The sequence below is a fragment of the Xiphophorus hellerii genome, chromosome 2 (assembly GCF_003331165.1).
Source record: "Xiphophorus hellerii strain 12219 chromosome 2, Xiphophorus_hellerii-4.1, whole genome shotgun sequence".
NCBI classification, from domain to species: domain Eukaryota; kingdom Metazoa; phylum Chordata; class Actinopteri; order Cyprinodontiformes; family Poeciliidae; genus Xiphophorus; species Xiphophorus hellerii.
Window position 1 is genome coordinate 701,519 of NC_045673.1, and position 24,295 is coordinate 725,813.

Below are 24,295 nucleotides of genomic sequence, written 5' to 3' on the forward strand. Positions count from 1 at the left end.
CACAACAATTTTTGCCCTCATATTTCACATCTATTGTAAAAGTAAAGGCGGAGTGGAACGTGTCTGCTTTTTCTGGAGATACCGACACCCACCTGGCTTTTGTGTTGGCTGACCTTTCCCTTCCCCTGCTCAGGATGGATATACGCAGAAATCTGTCACTGCATTAAATCCATTCCTCTGGTTGCTTGTAGGGTGGAACCAGACGGATGGATGGAGAAGCTCCAAACGTTTCCATTATCTCAGAGTTCAGTGGCTTCTCGTCCGTCTGTTTCGCTCTCCACGATGTGTCTGTGTGTTGCAGGTTAGGACTACTATGCATGAAGATTAAGTGTGCTGTGTGAGAGCGCCTCGCCTTAAGGAAGACTGATGCTTTGCTTTTATAGACACCTGACCTTTGGGCCAGAGTGAAGAATGGTTTGGTTTCAGCTGAGAGAAACCAAACTACTGGTGGAATCCAACGTTGAACCGAAGCTTCAGTCGTTACTCAGACACGTTTTGACGCCGTGTCAACTTGAGCTTTCATTGGTTCCTTGTTTCCTCTGAGCTAACAGACGCTGGGTATCAGCATCTTTTATTCTGCTGGGGCTAATCAGAGCTGGGCAGGACTGGAATGAGCCGTCCTCTACTTTAATAATCATGGAGTTGTCTAATAATTTATCAGAGGTCACAGACAGTTACACTACAGCAGGAGTTTACAGACTTTCTTTAGGGTCACCAGGAAATCTGCATTTGAAATAAACGGCTGATAAAAGTTTCTGTCAGAGGTCAAGTTGATTAAATCACTTCATTTATCCCCAAGAGGAAAGGTAGCCTCAAAGTAAGAGTTCAGTCCACCAGCCGCTAGTCCGCTTTAACCCAACTCCAGTCCGCTTGTTCAGAAAGTCCAGTCCGGTTGGTGAAATATGAACGCTAATCGACCTCTGACCTCTGGTCTTCCAAACCTCTGTCTGGGTTCACTTTGAACGCCAAGCAGACCAGAGATCGCTCCTCAAGCAGGAAGTGGACGGCAGCGCAGGGCATTCTGGGTAAATACAACCAAAGCTAACTTCCTGCTTGAAAGCCAATCAGAGCCCAGGAGCAGCTGCTGGTGAAGAACTGCTGAACACAACTTCATTGATGATTTAATGAGACAATGATCAATTAAAATTTGATTATAAAACACAAATAAATAAAAAGAGGACAGAAAAAAACAAAACAACTTTTCCACCAGATGGTGTCGAGATTTATCAAGCAGAGAAAGGATGAAGGGTTCGGGTTCATATCTGCTTCTCAGACACCAGTTTATTAAACTGGGATCAAAACAGTGAAGGCTGAGAACTTCAGCATTTGCTTTCATTAAGTCAAACATGTCAAGTCTGTAGACTTAAAATCATTTATTCTTTTGAAATGAATTGGATCCAATCAGGAACAGTTTCAGGTAAACTCAGGTGTTCAGCTTATTGTCTTCACCTGCAGAGGATCAAACCTCCGCGATGTTCTGATGGACTCACGAACCGGAAGCTCTCTCTCTCTCTCTCTCTCTCTCTCTCATAAATCCATCTCTCTCTCTCTCTCCTCTTCATCCTTCTCTCTCCGCCTCTCGGGCTGCAGCTCCAGTCTCTCTCTCTCTCTCTCTGACGGCTGGACTGAGGAATTATGAGCAAAGCTCTTCCCGCCTCTGACACCCTGTCTTGAATCATTCTGTGTTTCCCAACCGAACCGAACCGAACCGAGGCGAGCATGGAGACCGGACTCTGCATCCTCCTGACTTTCCTCCTCCAGCAGGTAGGACCGGTGTGTGTGTGTGTGTGTGTGTGATTTGCTGCTGCGGTTTGTTAAGTTTAGCCACTCTTCCAGCAATAATCATCCGCGGTCCATCGGAACCGAGTCAAAGTTCCGACCGGCTGTCAGCTCTGAAGCCGAGTTTGGGCTGAAGAGTGTCGGCTCAGTGATCCGCGGAGCTCCGCTCACTTTCAGGAAAACCTCACATTTAGTGGACAGAGAGACAGACAGCTGGGGACAGACTGGACCGGACAGCTGGGGACAGACTGGACCGGACAGCTGGGGACAGACTGGACCGGACAGCTGGGGACAGACTGGACCGGGGCACCGGGGGAAGCAGCGCAGGCTGCCCCCTCTGTCTGTGTGCAAGTCGCGGCTCCGGCTCTTGTCTCCAGCCGCATCTACATTCCGCTCAGCCTCCAACTTGAGCGGCTCTTTGGGTCTGTGTGCGTGTACGGTGCGCGCGCATGTGTGCGTGTACCGTGCGCGCGCATGTGTGCGTGTGTGTGTGTGAAGAGAGCGGAGTCTGCTCTCTCTGCTCTCTGCTCTGTTTCTGGGCTCTGGAGGTATTTAATGAACGCGGCTGCTGTTGGTCGGACTCTAACCCGGTTCGGTTCGGTTCGGTCCGACCAGTCGCTCCGCCATCAGGTGTTTGGAGGCTGTGGAGGGAGAAGCTGCAGAGGTTCCTCACACTTTGCTCTCATTTTAGCTGCATTTCCTCTGGTCTGAGCAGGGCCGATTCACAGGGGGGCGGCGGGGGGCCTGAGCCCTCCTCCCCAGCCTTTCACATTAAAATTAAAATCTATCTAGTCCTATGTGATTCATATGCATATGAACTGAGGATCATGTCCACGCTCTGACCTCCAGACAGATTTAAAGTGCGGCTAAAGCAAAGGAGCTGGATTAGCAGAGCTGCTAACAGCTGATGATGTCATCATGTTACTGTGGAATCTGTGCTGTCTGGATGTCGGGCTGGTAGCATGTTAGCATGAGACAGTCTTCAGTCAGAGGGTTCTTCAGATTGGTTGCAGGACTGACTGCTACTGGAGCCCACAGCATCACCATCCAGACGTAATGATCCTTTGGGGATAAACAAAGTGTTTTTGAGCTTCTGATCGGAGTTGGTGCTTCAGTGCGTTGTAAGCAGTTCCCCCTCTCAGCATGACCTCTGACCTCATCATTTCCCATAATTCCTCTGGTGTCAGATTAGCAGGACTTCTCTTTATTGCAGCAGGCGGTGAAAGTTGAAGCAGCTGCTAATTTTGAAGCGAGTGTCTGTTTTTGAAATGTGGGAGCTTCCCTGAAGCGTGGCGGCTAGGAGCTCATTTGGTAAACTCTCTCTCCTCTCGCTCGCCCGTTTATCCGCAGCGCGGAGACGGCTCGGCTCGTTTGGTGCTGGTTGTCTGACCTGTGTAGGTTTGGCACTTTCTTCCTGCTGTGCGTTACTCACTGTAATTGGCCCAGAGTTTTCTGGGTTTAGTTGTTCAGGTCTGGATTCTCTGCAATCATGATTCAGGCTAATAGCGCCTCTGAAGAAATTATTTAACTCCTGTTTTATTGATTACAACTCGCCCTCTTCTGCTCACACACTTACATGAACACACCCCACGCTACACACACACACACACACACACCCACACACACACACACAGTGCGCGCAGCGGCGCTTTCCATTAAGCAGATTCATTCATTATTGGGAACAAAGAGAAAGAAACCAGTTAACTGTGAGAAACCAGGTTAGTTTGAAAGAAATGAATCAATCTGCTTGTGAAACTGATTTTCTGTCATCCTGGGAAATTCATTCCTGTCACAAATCTCCATCTCTCGGTTGTGTTTGTTTAATTCTGTGAATATGGCTGATAAAATATGTGAATCATGTTTCAAACAAAACTGCAGCTTACCAGGTTATTTCCAGTTTTATGGTACACGTTTCTATGCAGCATGCAAACAGATTTATCCTACTTGACTCATGGTGCAGTTAAAATGTAAATGTGTCATCTCTCCTTGTCGAATCACAGGAGCGTCCTATCTTTGCCGTATTTGTGTGGGCTCAAAGCAATTCTCTAGCTGATGGGAAACACGGAGGCTTCTGGAGTCTCGGTTTCTCTTCCTCTCCAGATCAGGTTTTATCTCTCACCGGTTGCAGTTTGTGTCGCTGCCGAGAGGTTGTAACCAAGTCTGGGACGTGATTTCCAGTCCGTCTGGAAACGATCAAAGGATAAACAGATTCCTCTTCCCTGCGTTACTTCCTGTCTGCAGACAGATGGAGGATGAGGCCAGCGGAGGAGGGAGATGGTGTTGGTCGCTGCAGCCTCAGGAGAGCCAGAGACGTTTCACTGCTGCTTGGAGAAAGTCACTGAAGTAAAGATGAAACAAACACCTGATGTGGAACAATGTGAAATTAATCAATAAGTGAACGAAGAAGCATTCAAAGAATCAACATGTTAGCTCTGACCAGCTAGCTTAAGTATTCACACCGCACTGACGGGTTCGTTTAAAAAAGAACCAATTCTTCAGCGATTTCTGGAGTTATGGAAATTCCTGCTGACTGAAATGAAAACATGAATCATTTTTAACCGGATCGGAGCTGGTTTCCCCCGTCGGACCGGACCTTTCCTCCAGGTATGAAAACCTGACCCAGACCCACTTTCTGATCCAGTTCCAGACACACTCGGTTCTGGTTCTGGTGTGAAAACAGACTGGATCTGATCTGAACCAACTACAGGAAAAATAAATTTTTTTGAACCTCACCAGCCACCGCAGCAGTGCATCATGGGTAACATGAGCTTTGGGTGCTGCTAATGCTGCTGCAGGTTCTGGTTGGACTGAAACTGTTTCCTGACACACAGACACCAGGCTAGTGTGTCCCAGCCGCTCTGCTGCAGCTGGTAGCGCCGCTGCCTCCATGTCTCCACGCCAGAGCACACTGGGCCAGCAGCCCGACCTCCAGGATCAGTCCCAGTTCGCTCCAGGATCAGTCCCAGTTCGCTCCAGGATCAGTCCCAGTTCGCTCCAGGATCAGTCCCAGTTCCCACCCGGTTACAGTCCCAGTTCGCTCCAGGATCAGTCCCAGTTCGCTCCAGGATCAGTCCCAGTTCCCTCCAGGATCAGTCCCAGTTCCCTCCAGGATCAGTCCCAGTTCCCTCCAGGATCAGTCCCAGTTCCCTCCAGGATCAGTCCCAGTTCGCTCCAGGATCAGTCCCAGTTCCCTCCAGGATCAGTCCCAGTTCCCTCCAGGATCAGTCCCAGTTCCCACCCGGTTACAGTCCCAGTTCGCTCCAGGATCAGTCCCAGTTCGCTCCAGGATCAGTCCCAGTTCCCTCCAGGTGGAGCAGTGATTCAGAATAAGTTCCGCCCACAACGGAGCAGCAGGTGTGAAGGATTCCACTCCTCCTCCTCTTTGTCCTTCTGCTTTGGGTTTTCATGCTTCCTGCCATGAGTTTCTTCCCAGAAATACTTTGATGTGACATCATTAGATCCAGTTTGAACTTCCTGCTTTTCCCTGCTGACTCCAGTTGGAGGAAGTCAGACTCATTTTGGCCGTCGGTCAGATTTGCTGCTGTGGACGTTCATGGAGCAGCGGCGGGTAAAGCTGCAGCGGCGGGTAAAGCTGCAGCAGCTGAGATGCATGGAGGGACGGCAGGTCACGGCCTGTTGGGGTCAAAGTGGGACGTTAAAGTCACAGTGTTGCTACGTTGTCATGTAGGTTCAGGAATCTTTTGCTGTCTCACATTGTGATTAGATTTTTAGGGTCACGATTCGATTCAAAATCAGTTTGATGAAAATTGATTCTTCGTAATTTCTGCTTCAATCGATCAGTGAGCTCCTGACCTGCTCCAGTCTGCTTTGGAAAGCAGAACAACAAATAGAAACATTAATCATTGGTTTTCACATTTATGAAGTTTTAAATATTAATTCATGCTTGGTGAATCCCTCCCTGCATCCTCCATTTTGTTTTAACGGAGCGTCCCAGAGAGAGCGCCACCTTTCTGCAGACAGCCTCCTCTGTGGACCATGTTTTCATTTCCATCCAGGAGATTTCAGCCATCTGACAATCTTTGGAGATATTTGGTGAAGAATCGTGGCGTAGCGTAGCATGACACAGCGTAGCGTAGCATGACACAGCGTAGCGTAGCATGACACGGCGTAGAGTAAAGAGACGGCGCCTGGCTTACTGGCTCCGCCCACCAGCTGCGTTCCTGAAGTTCAGTCTTCATTTTGTGAAGCGGTAAAGTTCATGTCTTCCCAAGAATTTAGTAAAAACTAAAAGGAGTCAAAATGTTTTTCTTCAATGAAGAAAAATGTAACATTAACAGAAAACAAAGATTCAACCAGTTGAATCTCTTTCATTTTTGTATTTTTCTCTCTTACTTTCCTCGCATGCGTCCGATCCGGTACCGTCGCCATGGTACCGACGGGACTTCCTACGATCTTACAAAATGGAGGCCAAATGGCAGCAGATTTGTTTTATTTTTTAAACATTGGGACATTTTAAATGAATCGTAGTAAATGAGAACCGAGATTTTTTTTGCACAGCACTAATACACAGACCAGAGGTAGAACACGAGACATTCACACCAAGATTCAACTTTTAACTCCTGTCAGTCATAGAGCGGCCTCCTTTCACCTGCCACATAAAACACACACACACACACACCCACACACACACACACACACACGCATACATCCAATGTAAGCAAACATGTTACTTCCTGTGTTCGGCTCTGAAACGGTTCTTTGACCTCCATCATGTAGAAAAGAGGATCTGACTCCGTTTGTCATAGCGACCTGTTACCGAGGGTAACAGCAACAGGTTGGGGACGGGTCAAACGATCACACACACTCAGACTCAAAGCTCCTTTCTTATCTTGAGTCATCTCTAATGAGACATTATCAGATTTCTTTGAGACTCATTAAGAGCGTCCCTGTGTGAGGATGATGAGGGAACACGCAGACCTTCGTTTCCTGTCGTTTCCTTCTCTGCTTCCAGCCAATTACAGCAGATCTGGGATCAGCTCCTGGTTTTACAGAAAGTTTGTCCTTTCAGTCTGCGATGCTTTCACAGCGGAGAGACTCTGACCAGCTCTGAAGTCTAATGAGGACAGTAATGAGGAACGCCAGTCATCAGTGAGGGATTGTCTCCGGCTCTCCTCATGTCTCTCCAGGTTTCCAGGCTCTAATGACGCCGTCGATCGTAGAAACGCTGCACCAGAAAGGTTCATGACTCAGTCCGTCAGCCCGTCCAGTGCCGGCAGGAAGTGACCTCTCACTTCCTGCTGATCTCACACACACACCTCAGTATGTGGTGTTAGAGTGCTCTTTGGAGGGTTTTCTCTTTTTTTGGACTCTGCTCTTATTGACAGGAAACTCTAAAAGTTTCCAGTAAATAAACCTGTGTGTGTGGGGTGTGTGTGTGTGTGGGGGGGTGGAGGGGCGTGTGTGTGTGTGGAGGGGCGTGTGTGTGTGTGTTCACCTGACCAGAAAACACACACGTTCAGAACTTTTCACTCTGTCTTAACTGGTAATGGGGAACTGGAGCAGTTTTTTATTTCCCTGTGTGACCGCTGCAGTGTAGCGGTCTGGAGGGTCAGACGCCATCTAAACTCGGCTGAAAGAGGTCGTGACCTTTGAGGGAAAGGCTTCTCTTCAATCTTTTCCCCTGAAAGCTGCCGCTGCCTCTCTCCAGGGGAGGAGAGCGACGATGAGGTGTGAAGCCACTGAGAGCTGTAATTAAAGTAAATATGTCCCCTTCGCACTCCATTAGAATCTGCCTGCGTTTAATGGAAATGCTTTAATTATGCAAAACACCAGCAGACGTTTTGTGTTTTAATCATGAAATCTGCCAAGAACTGGAGACAGTTTCTGTCCTCCTGGATTAACGGCTGAGTTAGGAGCCAAAACACCAACCTGACCAGGAGAAGCTCTGAGCAGCGAGACGCCGACCGGCCGCCTCGTCACGATTCAACTCCGTTCACTCTGCAGACCTGCACATCGACCACACACACACACACACACACCCACCCACACACACACACACACACCCCTACACACACACACACACACCCCACACACACACACACACTCCCCCACACACACACACACACCCCACACACACACACACACACACACACCCCCCCACACACACCCCCCCCCCCACACACACCCACACACCCCCCCCCACACACACACACACACCCCACACACACACACACACACCCCACACCCACACCCCCCCACACACACACACACCCACGCACACACACACACACACCGTCTCTTCAGAGGAAACAATAACAAACTTTACCGAAATGTTCCAGAAATAATTTCGATAAATAACGTGGTTTACCTTCTCAAAGACCAAAAGACTTTAATTTTGTAAAGAACACGAAACACTGGAAGATTTTGTTACGACTCCGTCAAGCCGAAAGGCAATAAACCAGAATGAAGTTAATTAACAATATTTATTGTTACATAAATAAGAGGGGTTCCTGTTAACTTTATCCATTTGTTGTCAATCCAATAATGTTCAGCCCGCATAAACCACTGCAATGTTCACTGCAAACTTAAGATGCACTGGATTCACTGTAGAATGATCAAACTGGAGATCACACCAACAGGATCGGCTCTCAGATATTTAAGATTAACAGCCACATGAAACCTGAGTATTCAGGAAGTGACCCAAAGACAGACGGAGGACAAAACAATAAATGTTAGACTGTCAGTCTGACCACAAGCACTGAGGAGACAAACAACCCAAACTGGACGCACTAACAAGAAAATCAAACTCTAGAAGGAAGCAGTGATAAAACTGTAGAAACAAAAATTACTAACTGCTTATTAAATCACTTTAATCAAGTCGATCTAAAACACATTAAAACACTGAATACCTGCATCGCAGAAAGCAGACCTCTGAGATCAAACTAGATGCAGCAGATCTGCTGCAGCCCTACCAGATAAAAGACAATATAAAAAAAACATTCAATTCAATCTGATTAAAAGAGACAAATGTATAAACCTACCTGCGGCGTCACGCCTAGGTAACGCTACGCTGCCACCGGAACGTTATTAATAAAGCAGCTTTGAATAAAACCACACATCAGCACAAAATTATTAAGAGAATTAATTTCAAACAGTTTTCCTCCAAACCCACAGCCAGCAAACAGCGTGAGCCCGACACACACCTGGTCTCACACACCTGGCCTCCACCTTCCAGCTTCCCTTTTATAGAAGCTGTGGAGGGAGCGCCACCTGGTGGTGCCGCCTGTCACAACATAATATCAAAACAAAAAGCCAACAACCACAAACAATAAACAGGAATAAAAAGCACACAGGACACAACAAAACGCATTAGTGAAAATAAAATGCGGCGGCCATCTTTCCTGCTGTAAACGGAGCGCTGCTGGAGGACCGCTACATTCTTCTGCAGGTCGTGTTGGGGTCAGAAACCGCTGACACAGACGTTTGACTGCGGACCAAACATGCAGTAAACTGCTGGAACTGAACCGAGCCTCCAGGCCTGCAGTGTGAACGTATCGTCTGTACATTCAGATACTTTTCACTCCCTCTCCTCTTTTACTCGTCCCTTTCCCCTCCAGTCGGTCGCTGAGCTCTGCAGGCCTGACTTCCTGTTTGCAGCCTGGTTCAGATGACTCCTCTCTATCCCATAAGTGTGACCTGGTGAACCGGGGCTGGTGCAGCGGGCCGTTTGTCCTCCATGATGCTCTGAGCTGCGTTAGTCTTTCAGTGAACGGCGCTCAGTTGTTCAGTGAGGATGAATAAGAGCCACTTCCTGCAGGCCTCTGAAAGCCGACTGGATATTCGTTTTGTCTGCAGGGTCAGAAGTGATGACGGTGATTTCTGTCTGCTCCTCTTCATCTGTCTTTCATGAAGCTGTTGGAGGGAAACTTTCATCCTGCTGCCAGTGGAAACTTTCCTGCCAGGTCAGAAGTCAGAGTTGAAGCTCCGATCCGGATCCAGTCCATGTTTCTGTTTTCGGCCCTTATGAAGGTCACGCTTCCTTCGCTTTGCCCTCCGATTAATTGAACATCTCAGACTAAATGGAGCAGCGAGGAAGAAAATGAACAATGTTAACGTTTATCTGGTGATTTCAATAAATACGGACCGGCCCAGTTGGGCTATGAACAGGAACGTAGATGGAAATCTAATAGAGCTGCCGTGTTTTCACACCGCATGCTTTTTCCAAAGATTATGTTGGAGTTTTAATATTGCTGTAGAAATCTGTGCATCTCGGCTGCCGGCCTTTATCTGCTGTGATAAATGATCCTGCGTCTTTTCATCGTCTCTGTGGGTCAGCTGATCAATCCTGGCTCACTCATATCAATATTCTCTATTCTGGAACAAATATATAATATATAATGAACAAATGGCTCATTAACCTTCATCTGTTCACACCTGATGAGGTTTACCTGGGTTACCTGGGTTACCTGGCCGCTGTGATGTCAGAGCTCTGGGTCTAAACATAGCAGTCTTGTTTCCATCCAACCATCAGGGAATCTGAGGAAACGTTTAAACTGTCACAATAAAACAAACTAAAAAATAAAAGTGAATTATGTTTGACCGGTTTGGACTGAACCAAGCAGGACATGCTGAGACTTTCAGTTTTATTCTGAACTTTCCTCCCATCAGTCTGTGGACCAGTGAGTTCCTGAACCGAGACTTTTGGACCAACCAGAAGAATTTCTACTCATAATTAAATAATCTCACTTTTAACGGTTCCATGAACTCATTTTGAATCAATCAATCAGTCAATCAAATTTTATTTGTATAGCACATTTCAGCAGCAAGGCATTTCAAAGTGCTTTACATCATTACAAACACAGAAACACAAAGCAACATAGAATCAATAATCAAAACAAAGCAGTAAGTCAAGTTCCATCAATAAGTTTGTAATTGATTACATTTCAAATACAATCCTAAACAGGTGGGTTTTTAGTCGAGCTTTAAAAGAAGTCAGTGTTTCAGCTGTTTTACAGTTTTCTGGAAGTTTGTTCCAGATTTGTGGTGCATAGATGCTGAAAGCTGCTTCTCCTCATTTGGTTCTGGTTCTGGGGATGCAGAGCAGAACCAGAACCAGAACCTGAGAGGTCTGGAAGGTTGATACAACACCAGCAGATCTTTAATGTATTGTGGTGCTAAGCCGTTCAGTGATTTATAAACTAACAACAGTATTTTAAAGTCTATTCTTTGAGCTACAGGGAGCCAGTGGAGGGACTTTAGAACTGGTGTTATGTGCTCTATCTTCCTGGTTTTAGTCAGAACGCCAGCAGCAGCATTCTGGATCAGCTGCAGCTGTTTAATTGATTTGTTGGACAGACCTGTGAAGACGCTGTTGCAATAATCAATACAACTGAAGATGAGTCCTGTAGATCTAGGAAGCATTAGCTCCATGTTTTTACTGTCTGGACTCTTTAGTTTTTAAGCAGCAGCTAAAGATCCATTTGTCTAGTTTGGCTTCCATGGTTTTATGATGTTTTATGTTTCATGGTGGTTTTATGTGAAAGCCTGTATATTGAAGCTGGCCTTACCTTAGACATGATGACGGGTCGTCCTCTTTTCCTCTCGTCCAGCTTCATTCTGTTGTTTCGTTGTAAGACTGAAAAGAAAAATGGAACCAAAACCTCTTTTTGTTTAAAATGAAGCAAAGTATTTTTGAACTTTCAAGAATCAATTTCACTTTACTCCCTACTCTGCTATGCCTCATTCCTCTCTTCTTTTTACTTCTTCTCTTTGCTTTTATCGTTGTTTTTTCTCTTGATATGAAAAACATTTCAGAGCCTCCTTTCCTCCCAGACCTGCTGCTCGTTTGCTGCTGTTGGGAGAAATGCAGCTTCTAACAGGAAACAGTTGCGCCTGCAGTACCGCCCCTGCTGCCTAGATGGCGACAGAATGCCAGTGAAGTTGGGGATAATTTCCACCCAGCTGATGTTTCAGCTGAACAGAGCTGCAGGTGTTTCCTGATTTTTACATTTTATGACTTGTTAGTTTGAAGTTTGAATAAATTCCATGTTTTATGTATTATCTGCATGTTTGCCATTAAAATGGAGCCACATGTCAGCTTTCTGCGTCGCTTTGCTCAGGTGATGCTCAGCTGCTGTAGTCTTCACCAGAGCTTTAAGGGTGGTGCTGCGTCACATTCTGCTGCAGAGATTTCCAGAGAAGTGAGCTGCTGGTTTTCACTGGGATGGCATGTCTGCACTGTCACTTCCTGTTCCTGCCTCCAAGCTTCACTGGAGACAATGTTCCACTGCGGTGGCCCCTAAACCCCAGATCGGTTCTCACAGGTGGACTGGGGAGGTCAGAGGTCAGCGCTTCTATGTCACTGAGGCCCAAACGTAAAGGTTGACCAGCTCAGAGAGCGGCTTTCAGCTCACTGAGGGAACGCTCTGCTGGTTCTCACTGGAGGCCAACTGGTCTAACTGGAAACCAACTGGAGGCCAACTAGTCTAACTGGAGGCCAACTGGTCTAACTGGAGGCCAACTGGTCTAACTGGAAACCAACTGGAGGCCAACTGGTCTAACTGGAGGCCAACTGGTCTAACTGGAGGCCAACTAGTCTAACTGGAGGCCAACTAGTCTAACTGGAGGCCAACTGGTCTAACTGGAGGCCAACTGGTCTAACTGGAGGCCAACTAGTCTAACTGGAGGCCAACTGGTCTAACTGGAGGCCAACTGGTCTAACTGGAGGCCAACTAGTCTAACTGGAGGCCAACTGGTCTAACTGGAGGCCAACTAGTCTAACTGGAGGCCAACTGGTCTAACTGGAAACCAACTGGTCTAACTGGAGGCCAACTGGTCTAACTGGAGGCCAACTGGTCTAACTGGAGGCCAACTAGTCTAACTGGAGGCCAACTGGTCTAACTGGAGGCCAACTGGTCTAACTGGAGGCCAACTGGTCTAACTGGAGGCCAACTGGTCTAACTGGAAACCAACTGGTCTAACTGGAGGCCAACTGGTCTAACTGGAGGCCAACTGGTCTAACTGGAGGCCAACTGGTCTAACTGGAAACCAACTGGTCTAACTGGAGGCCAACTGGTCTAACTGGAGGCCAACTAGTCTAACTGGAGGCCAACTGGTCTAACTGGAAACCAACTGGAGGCCAACTGGTCTAACTGGAGGCCAACTGGTCTAACTGGAGGCCAACTGGTCTAACTGGAGGCCAACTAGTCTAACTGGAGGCCAACTGGTCTAACTGGAGGCCAACTAGTCTAACTGGAGGCCAACTGGTCTAACTGGAGGCCAACTAGTCTAACTGGAGGCCAACTGGTCTAACTGGAAACCAACTGGAGGCCAACTGGTCTAACTGGAAACCAACTGGTCTAACTGGAGGCCAACTAGTCTAACTGGAGGCCAACTGGTCTAACTGGAAACCAACTGGAGGCCAACTGGTCTAACTGGAGGCCAACTAGTCTAACTGGAGGCCAACTGGTCTAACTGGAGGCCAACTAGTCTAACTGGAGGCCAACTGGTCTAACTGGAAACCAACTGGTCTAACTGGAGGCCAACTGGTCTAACTGGAGGCCAACTGGTCTAACTGGAGGCCAACTGGTCTAACTGGAGGCCAACTGGTCTAACTGGAAACCAACTGGTCTAACTGGAGGCCAACTGGTCTAACTGGAAACCAACTGGTCTAACTGGAGGCCAACTAGTCTAACTGGAGGCCAACTGGTCTAACTGGAGGCCAACTAGTCTAACTGGAGGCCAACTGGTCTAACTGGAAACCAACTGGAGGCCAACTGGTCTAATTGGAAACCAACTGGAGGCAACTGGTCTAACTGGAGGCCAACTGGTCTAACTGGAGGCCAACTGGTCCAACTGGAAACCAACTGGAGGCTAACTGGTCTAACTGGAGGCCAACTTTAGGCTAACTGGTGTAGTTGCCAGTCGTTCTGCTGCAGTCTGTATTGAAGGTTTTTTTTCTGCTGGTTTCCTTCTGGACCTTCATCAGGGCATAACAGAAACTCGTGAGCTTCCGGGTTCCGGACTGCGACTCGGTTCTGAGTCGAGTTTCTGTCGACTCGGCGTCTGCAGTGGATCAGCGCTTCGCTTCTTCTGGCTTTGCTTTTGCTGTGGCAGGAAACATGACTTTGCCAAGAAGTGATAATAACTGAGTGGGAGGCCGAACATTAGCAAGCTTTTGCCAAATACCACAACATGCAGCGCAGAAATATTTGTTTCTTTGTCATAATAAATGACAGTAATTTTTGCAGAAACAGTTGAAGCTGCTTTTTCTAAGGATGTGGGCTCATGGAGAGGCGGCTCTGTCATCCCACTGAGCAATATGATTTTGTTTTCCAGTCATTAATTTATAAAAGAGCGCCTGCTCCGCCCACATGTTGAATTCTAAATAAAATAATCACACAAATTGCAGCTATTATGGTTTTAGCAGCTCTTTATTAGTTACTACTTTATTATTTCTCTATAGTTCTGCTTGATGTTTGAAGAAACTCTAAACCTGCAGGAAATAATGAACATTTAATTGTGTAAAAGGCTCAGAATGAAAGAGTTGAGACAAATCAGAGGTTGATGAGCAGCAAAACTTTACTTGGTATAAATAAATCCAGCCTTGTTGATCCTGCAGGGAAACGCGTTGAAGCGGAAACACAAAGTCCAAGAAGTTTTGGATTCTCCGTCTCTGTTTCCTTCAGGGTTGAGGTCATGAAGCAGCTTCATGTTGGCGTCGATCAGCTTTTCCAGATCAGTTCTGGATCCGTTGGAGTTTAAACTACCAGCCTGCAGCTCTGATTTCAGGATAATACAAATAAAACGCAGAATAATACGACCACCACTGTGCCTGATGCTGGTTTGTTCACAACCGTTGCACATGGGGGCGGTAGTGGAGACTCAGGGGTTCAAACACATTTCTGTTCTTAAAGCTGAAATAATAAGATTAATGTCCAGAGGAGAGTTGGTTCTGACTCTGATGATGTTTTATGATGCCGTTATCTGGCTGTTCCCGTTAGACTCGTCCAGCTGAGGCTTGACTTTGTAATTTCATATCAAAAGCAACATTTCAGAGATTGGTTTTGTGGCTCATGAAAGGTTTTTAATTAAAAGGCTGAAGCTGCGTCTCGTCTGGGCTTCAGGTGCCTTGTGTTTGCTCATCTGCACCACTCGTCTCTTTAATTGCCCCCAAGCTGCGCTGGAGCCCCAGCATGCATGAGGCTGAACATCCAACCTTCTGATTATTTTGTGTTTTTGCATTCAATGGTTTGGGTTTTATTCAATAAGAACAAATCTTATTGTTGATTTCATGGTTGCTTTTCCTGCTCTGTTTTGAAATGTCAGTTATTTTCATAGAGATGAGGCTTTAATACAAGTAGATGGAAAATTAAAGAATATTAGAAATGAATCATGATGCATGAATCTAAATATTTAAATAGTGTTTTAATTCTCTTCTTAATTTGTGGTGAAATGACTGATGTTGTGTTTAAAGTAAGGTTCATTATCCAAAATGATTTAGTTTCAGCTGTGAGGTCTGATCATGTGATTTAGTTTCAGTCATGAATAATAAATTAACTGGATGCACTTTAAACATGACTGGCTGTAATTCCTGAAATTATTTATGAGCTGTGATTGTTGGAATTAACCGGGAAAAGAAATCCTGACAGGAGTTTCATTTGTTAAAACTCTTCTTCTTCCTGGTTCTCAGCAGAAAGTTAAATCATGTTTTATCCTTTGTGATGTCGACACTTCCTCTTTTTGAACCAATCAGAGTTCAGTTAAAGTGAAACAGTAAAAGATCAACTTGACTTTACAAACATTCACATCTTTGAACAGATTTATCAGTCAGATTGTTTCAGTGGCTGGAAGTAAATCAGCTGCAGCATTTTCCTTCTGTGTGTCTGTAAATATAACATCTGATATTTAATATTAGAGACACCAAATATGAACAAACACATCAGAATAAAACCTTATTTAAATGTCTTAGTGATCTATTAACCTCATGCTAAACCACTCAGTGCTCTGTCTGCACTGATGAAGAACTGCTAGCTGAACCAAGTGGTTCCATGTAGACCAGAACCAGAAGGCCTGGGTGGTTCTGGTTCTGGTTGAAGCAACAGCAGATCTTTAATGGATTAGGTGATTTAAAAACTTTTGTGTTTTAAAGTTTCTGATCTCCAGGTGGAACCGTCTCAGCTCTACAGACGCTAACGTCCACCCTCTTCCTTATGTTCAGCCAATCAGCACCCAGGGATCAAATGCTGCTCCTGGATTGGCCGACGCGTCGTGTCGAAGCGCTTCAGCTTCACAGCTTCATTTAGTTTACAGTGTTTTAGAAACTCTGTGAAAAATCAACTGATGGGGAAATTGCTGCAAATAATTTACATTCTACAGAGAAATCCACAAATACTCAACTGAGAAGTTTATTCAGTAGTTTATTCAGAAGTTTATTCAGTAGTTTATTCAGTAGTTTGTTCAGTAGTTTATTCAGTAGTTTATTCAGTAGTTTATTCAGTAGTTTATTCAGTAGTTTATTCAGAAGTTTATTCAGTAGTTTATTCAGTAGTTTATTCAGTGGTTTATTCAGTGGTTTATTCAGAAGTTTATTCAGTAGTTTATTCAGTAGTTTGTTCAGTAGTTTATTCAGTGGTTTATTCAGTAGTTTATTCAGAAGTTTATTCAGTAGTTTATTCAGTAGTTTGTTCAGTAGTTTATTCAGTAGTTTATTCAGTAGTTTATTCAGAAGTTTATTCAGTAGTTTATTCAGTAGTTTATTCAGAAGTTTATTCAGTGGTTTATTCAGAAGTTTATTCAGTAGTTTATTCAGTAGTTTGTTCAGTAGTTTATTCAGTGGTTTATTCAGAAGTTTATTCAGTAGTTTATTCAGTAGTTTATTCAGAAGTTTATTCAGTAGTTTGTTCAGTAGTTTATTCAGTAGTTTATTCAGTAGTTTATTCAGTAGTTTATTCAGTAGTTTATTCAGTAGTTTATTCAGTGGTTTATTCAGAAGTTTATTCAGTAGTTTATTCAGTAGTTTATTCAGAAGTTTATTCAGTGGTTTATTCAGAAGTTTATTCAGTAGTTTATTCAGTAGTTTGTTCAGTAGTTTATTCAGTGGTTTATTCAGAAGTTTATTCAGTAGTTTGTTCAGTAGTTTATTCAGTAGTTTATTCAGTAGTTTATTCAGTAGTTTATTCAGAAGTTTATTCAGTGGTTTATTCAGTAGTTTATTCAGTAGTTTATTCAGTAGTTTATTCAGTTGTTTATTCAGTAGTTTACGGTGGTGATGCTGAGGAAAGACGACGCTGGATGGAAAGTATTTCTCCCAGGCTGCAGTCGGTGGCTCTGCTGCCCTGCAGCAAGAAGGTTGTGGGTTTGAATCCTGACCTGGAGTCTGTAGAGAGTTAGCACAGAGTTAGCATGTTAGCTTGTTCTCTCTGGGTACACAAAGAGGAGGCGGAGCGATGGGAGACATTAAGTGTGACTTGAGAGTTGGGGTAATGATGCTGGAGTGCAAGAAAGTTGAAGGGAAGAGCAGAAAAGAGGGAAGTTAGTGACGGAGCCTCCTGGCTGCATTCATGTGCGGCCTGTGGGTGGACAGGGCTGCTGAGTTGTTGCTCTCAAATGGCTCCTGACAGAGTCATTCCTCACATGGAGATTTACCTAAGCTTCCTCTGGTAGTGGGAGGAAGGGAGCGAGCCACCCTTTCCACTTCCCATGAATATTTATCTGCAGAGGGAGTTCACGGTGACAAATGGTTGTCTGAAACAACGAGCTGCGCTCCGTCGCCGCCTCCTTCCCGCCGCTCTCCACCTGGAGCTGCCTCCGCCACACCAGGCTCTGCTTTTAATAAATTCACCTGGCTTGGAGAGCCGACGCTGCGAAGTGTGAGAGGAAATGCATAGATGAGAAAGCAAGTCTTTTAGTGCGTCTGCTGTGAAGCTGGGGTTGGAAGAAAGGGTCAGCATTTCATAAACACGCAGAGCGAGTTTACGCTAAACGCTGCTCAATGAATTCATTTCAACACCATTATGGAAATTAAAATGTAAATCTAATTCTGAAGATCTATAATGTACAGTGTGTTGGTAGATTTATGAAAGTTTGATTAAGAAGCTGAAGGATAATCTGCTGGCAGCTGTTGAGGATCCACAGAAACAGAGAAAAGAGTTTTTCTAAATTCTTCACTGGTTCCTCATAACGCAGTGATGGAGCTCACCTGCATGTAAGCCCCGCCCACTAAGCAGGAAAAACCAGGGTGCAACATCATGTATTTACACAGAAAGATGTAACTTTAATGAAATACGTAGCAAATATGTATCACAATAACCTACCATGAAAAGTTATTAATCGCTGAAACAAAATCGTCAGAATGATTTCGTTTCTCTCTTCGTCTGTTTTCATCTCGTTTTCTTTCTCACTTTCATCTCGATGTGAAGCTCCAGATTTTAGCCTCATCCTTCAGAAGCTTGTAGTCCAGGAACTATCCTGTTTCTCTGTGGTCCTACTGCCATCTGCAGAAACACGGCGCTCTGTCACAAACAACCAATCAGAGTCAGGAGGAGGTCTTAGCGCTGTCAGCTGCGCATGTGTACGCGCTGCTCACGACCCGCCACTGCAGAGAAACGACCAAACGCTAGAGGAAAACTTCCAGCTTCTGAAGTGGTGAGGTCAGCTTGTTCAGGTTGTTCAGGCTGAGTCGACGGTTTTCCCAGAATCCCTTGCTGCAGCAGGTTCTCCTGGACGGATCCGACCCGTTTGGCCTCGTTCTGCTCTGAACAGAAACTTTCTGAAACAGTTTCAGGTTTGTGGAGCTTCATTAGTGAGACTCCAGTTCGGAGCAGCGGCGCCGAGCTCAGGACCAGAACCCGTCGTCCCAAAGTAAAAAGCCACTTGTTGACGAAGCGACTCGTCCTCGGCGGCCGCATGGGGCCCGTCTCTGAAATCACAACCTCCTGCACAATTTTCTTGGCTGTGTTGCAAAGTTCAAACATTTTGCTCCATCATGATGTGAGTGGCGCTGCAGCAGCAGGCTGCCGGCTCTCTGAAGCGTTTTATTGTTTTGTTTGGGATTCGGCTGCAGCCGTCTGGAGGTTCTGTCTGCGTCGGGTCGGCGCTGCAGGCTGGCTCAGCGCAGCAGCACGACTCCAGTGTTGAAGAGATTCAAAGCTGCTTCCACGTCGTTATTCCCTCATTTCCACTGGCTCTGCTTTTTATTGACTCATATCTTTACCTTCTTCTGCCGCCGACAGGAGGAAGGAAGACGCTTCACACCCTGGAAACCAGGCAATCTCACTAAGTTCACCCAAAGTTTCAGATATCTCCAGACTTTTCAGAAACTTCAGACCAGAAAGGAGAGGAAAAGCAAAAACACCAAACATATAATCTTCAACAAAGCACCATCAGAACCAGCAGAACCAGCAGAACCAACCCGGTAGCTGAGTTGTGAGTCCATCTTCATTGAAAGCTATTCAGGAACAAACGGAGCTTCAGAGTCCACAGACTTGGACGGAGGATGCTGTTGCCGTGGTTACCAAAGGACCATTAAAACCAGTAAAGCCAGTAAAACCAGTAAAACCATCCCCATGCCTCCGTTCTCTCCCACAGCAGCATCCCAGGCTGATTTACAACTAAAACCAACTCACTAGTTCATGGAGTTTCAGTGATTCCTGATTTATTAATTGTTTTTATCTTGTTGCTATGCATTGCAAATTTTTTTGCCCAGGTCCCTCTTGAAAATGAGATCTAGATCTCAACGGGGTTTACCTGGTTAAATAAAGGAATATATTCCTGGTTCGTTCCTTCAGCAGAAAAATAATTTGAGCAGATTTTATGGTTTGACTCTTTATGATGTGATTAATCTGATTGTTGCTTTCAGTGATGAAAGTCACTTCCTGACGTCCTGAGATGAACTTTGGAGTCCATGACAGTTTGGTTGTAACCTGGAAACGTTTCTGCTGGTTTGATGGGATTTCAGAGCTGATTTCTTATTGAGAGTAAAGGTCTGAGGTCCAGATCACGTCTCCATGTTGTTTTCTTTGCTCCCTGTTTTATCACAACAGGTTCTGTCTGATAACCTCCGCCGCCGGTGCTGCTGGGAAAACAAACGCTTTGCTTCACAGCAGCGCCACAAACAGATTCAGTTTCATAATGGGAGACAACAACCTGCTGCGTTTTGGTTCAAAGCTTCTGATGCAGTGGAGACGCAACACTTTACCAAAGTGTCATTTCTTCTTCTGTGGTTTTTTAAACCGTCAGTTGACCTGATTGGACAGACAATTAAAACATGATGAAAGTCTGAGAACTGCAGAACGTTCCTCCTGAGCATCAAACTCAAAACCTCTGCAGCATGTTTCCAACAAAACGTTTGAAGAAAATGTTTTTTATGCAGGTAGTTCTGTGAAAACACGTCTCAGTGTTTCAGTAATCTGGGTTTGTCCTTCAGGAACAATACAGCAGAGAGTTTTCATCAACTGGCTAAAAATGACATTAAATATGTTTTTGACATATTTGGTCCAAACTCAAAAAGCATTTTATAAAATTAAACGATCAGCCTTTCTTTACTAAACCAGACAAATAATAAAATCCTGCATTCACTGAGCTGCAGAAACCAAGGATCTCATGAAATTAGTTAATTAATCCAATTTCATTTCATTTTTAAGAAGTCTTTTTTTTTTTCTAAATTTTGGATATCCGTGTTTTAAAAAGTAAACATCTAAAGTTAAATAAGGTTCATGTTTAGCATTTCAGTAGGTTGGCAGAAGAATAACGAAAGTATTTTTTCTTTACCGATATGAAACGCAGGTATCTAGAAATACATCTGCAATAAAACAGAGCCGCACATATTTTAGAAAACTAAAGAAATAATTACTTTTGACAAATTAACAGGTGCCACCAGAATTTCACTTTTTGCATCAATATTTTCCCAAAGCAGTCCAGGACGTTGTGCTTTCTGACATTTTGTCCTCTAGAGTATTTTATTCTCCATAAAGGTTTTAATTTTATGACCTAAAACACATTTTCCATTTCATTTATTTCTAAATAAATGAGTAAAGCAGCTACAAAAGTCTTCAGTAAACTCACATCTCAGTCTTCATAGGATCTGAAGACTCAGTGTCCTGGGACGCTAGGCTAACAGGCGACAGGACGCTGTGTCCAGGAGCTGCGTGTTAATGGATCAGAACCACAGAGTTTGTCTCCGTCTCTCTGGAGTTTATCTTTCTGCCTGCGACTCTGAAAAGGTCGTGTGAAGCTGAAGCTGCGGCTGAGAGCAGGAGAGGGAAGAGAGGAGAGCTGCAGAGAAGTGAGATGATTAAACACGCTGGCATGAAGAGAGACAGGCTAAGTGAATGTTAAATAATGTTTGACTCTGAAGCTTCTGCTGGATTCAGCTGGAGGAGTCTGAGTGTGAGAGGCAGAAAGAGATGGAAAGTGTCAGAACGTCACATGAGAGAAGCTGAGATTAAAAAAGCAAAGAAGAGCAAAATGAAAGTAAATACATGAAAGAGAATATTTAAGATCCATAACACATTACTGCATTCACATCACGCCGCCTTTTACTGATATCACCCGGCTTACTGTAACCAAATCCAGAAATAAATGAAGATGGTGAAGCATGGTGATGAAGAAAAGATTTTAATAACAGGAAGAAAACAAGAGGAAGAGCAGCTGCTGCTCAGATTCAAGGATTCAAGATTCAGACCTGATAAAACGTTCAGGTTGTACTTCTCCTCTGGTCTGATCCTCATTTCACGGCGTTCCGACAGGAAGTGACGTGGTTCAGATGAAGCCGTCCATCTGGGCCGGCGCTGGACTCACCAAACCACGGCTGCAGGTTCTGCTCACTGGACCTGCCTCCAGCTGGGAGCCCAACCCGGGACCGGGTCGGGTTCATGCTTTGTCTGGTTTCAGCCACAAACTTCAACATATTTAATATGAAACCAAAAGCAGTTCATAATTCTAAAATGATAAATGTTTACTGATTGTTTTCCTTTTATACTGTCTACAGAACATGTGAACATTTATCATTTTCCTTCCAGTTAGCAGCGTCGTGTTGCTGCTTAAACTGGAACTGAATCAGTTCTGAATCTAAAAGATGACCGTCTCTCCTCTGAACCTCGTCCTTCATGGGATCTGAAGTATTCAGACCTGATCCTTGTTTTCGGGTCTCTTCAGTAACTTTCTGTTCACTTGTTTCTGCTTTAAACCAAAAATTATGAAGATGGAAAATTAACCGCAGCTCATCAGTCCTTCTTCCTCCAGTTTTTTTGTGATTCCCCTGTCATGGAAATTCATGCAAAGTCAATAAATCTCTGCATTTTTTTGTACTAATCCATAATTTAATTTATAGCAAATTGGAGGTTTGTGTGCTGCTAACTCCCGCCTGTAGGTGGCAGTATTTCTTACTGCCTCATCCGGACTTGATGTGACGTTACTGACTGTAACTAGGTTCGGAAATGTTACTGGAGCTTTCCCCAGTTGTTTCCACCAGTAGCCATCATGGCTTCTACTGGTTCCAGTTGGCAGTGGCTCACCTGGTTGGACTGGGATATTTACAAAAGCTGGACATCACTAAATAAGAAACTGACCCAAAATATTTCTAAAAAAGCTCCAGAAAAACTGTGATTTTAACTGCAAAACCCCGGCAGATTTATGATTTATGATCCTGTTGTGGGAAACTTCCTGAACAGAAAGCAGCTCCAGTTTCTCTCCAGATTTATTGGAACACAAACAGTTTCTGTGTAAATGTTCAGAACAAACTAATGGCTCCTCTGGCAGGATTTATGCTGATCGCCATTATTATCATCATTATTATTATTATTATTATTGTTTCTTACAAACAGAAATGGAGTGAAAGTCTGTGGGACTGCAGGATTAGAGGAACTCGAAGGAATAAGAAGAAACTCAAACGTGCTGAGACAGAAAAGAGGAATTACATAATCCAAACATATATATATATATGTATGTATGTATGTATGTATGTATGTATAAATCTATAACTATTATTATATGAGCCCAGTTCAGCACACAGTGTCTCACAGAGGAAGCTGAAGGTTTTCACAGGAAAAATCCCGTTAGTGTTTTTTCTTTCTGTTTGTTCTGAGGAAACTCGGCGGTCCGAGCAGAAGGCGTCTCGCTAAACGGCTCGGCCTGCTGCAGGTGTGACTGACGGAGTTAAGCTTCACAATGACACGGTGAGAAAGGTTGAGCAGTGAGTGACGCGTTTTCTCAGGGTGGGGGGGAAACTTGATTGATAAGGAAAAGACTCGCCATCAAGAACAGAAACTGCAGAGATGGAAGCAGAGAGCGATGGCTGACGGTCAGACGGGATCAACCTGATTTACTCCTCTCGAGTTTAATCAAGGCTCAACGCAGTTCTTGGTTTCAACAGACATTTATTGTGGACACGTCTTACAAAGTCCCTAAAAAATGCCGTCAGAACTAAAAACAAAAGGAAACACAAACCCAAATCAGTTCACAATAAATGGAGAATTTACATAAATAAAAGGTACAAATGAACAAAACCGTACCTCATTAGCCACATTGACTCCAGAGGAATAAAGATTCATTTCTAATAATCAGCTTCTTCAGCTTGGATGCCCCATGTGGCTCTAAGTGCCCCAGTCAATGTTTCTCTGGGCAACAAACGAAATAAAAAGATTTGAAAACTGTTGGCTGGTTTTTAAAACCTGAGACTCGACACGGAAAACCACGAATAATCTGATCTTTAACAGGTTTGGTCACAACTCCACATGCCAACAGATTTCAGACAGAAAATCTCACAAAACTCTGGAGACCAAACACGAGTTCAGAGTAAACAAAGATGGCCGACGAGGAAGAAGGAACGGAGACAGTTTGACAAACCAAATCCTAAACTCTTTTTTATCTTCTGTGTTTTAGATTTTCCTCCATGTTTCCGTCAAATCGCTCTCTGATTGGCTAACGTTCAACAGGCTGCGTTCTGATTGGACCTCAGGAAACACCAAACGACCAGGATGCTCTGATTGGCCCAGAGCTCTAATGCTCTGATTGGCCCAGAGCTCTCTGACTCATCCTCAGATTATCTTTAGAGGATCCTGATTATCCTTTAGTTTGTCTGAAAATCAGGACAGAAGTCGTCATAAAAATCTTTCTGAGTGAAACTAAATATTTCCTGTTTCGTTTCCACGGAGGAGCAGAAAGGTTTTCTGTGGCAGATCAGTTTGTTGGCCTAATGATCAACATGTCATCCACTGGGTTTGGTTTTGTTGGGATTGTTGGAGCTGCAGGTTTTTCTTCCTCCTCCCTGCAGGGTTCTGTATTTGTTCAGGCATGTAGTTTGCTTGGAGTGAAACAGACAGTGACTGACAGCTGAATGTGCTGCTTGTTTGTGGTGGGAAACAGCATGTTATCATTTCTCTGCATGTTTGTGTTTTCCTCAGACTTTGTGTTTGTGCTGCAGCAGGAAGCAGATTAAAGCTTCTGCTGGGAAATTCTCTCCAGATAGCCTGCACGTTCCTCCACTGACTTTATTGTCCCTGTGGTAATATAATCCCACTGCGCGTCAACAAGCATGCTTGCACACTTCAGCACTCCT

The 24,295-nt window shown here is 44.7% G+C and overlaps 1 protein-coding gene across 3 annotated transcripts in view; it reads left to right on the top strand.

The window, feature by feature from the left end:
• The first annotated feature begins 1,591 nt into the window (after window positions 1-1,591).
• The window catches only part of cdh13 (cadherin 13, H-cadherin (heart)), a 310,128-nt gene continuing 287,424 nt past the window's right edge, over window positions 1,592-24,295 (top strand). For all 3 annotated transcript variants that reach the window (XR_004341798.1, XM_032582655.1, XM_032582639.1), the window contains exon 1: window positions 1,592-1,764. Coding sequence is in view for 2 of the 3 variants with exons in the window: in XM_032582655.1 (XP_032438546.1) it covers window positions 1,720-1,764 (45 nt within the window). In the remaining variant the exon portion in view is untranslated. The remainder of the gene's footprint in view (window positions 1,765-24,295) is intronic.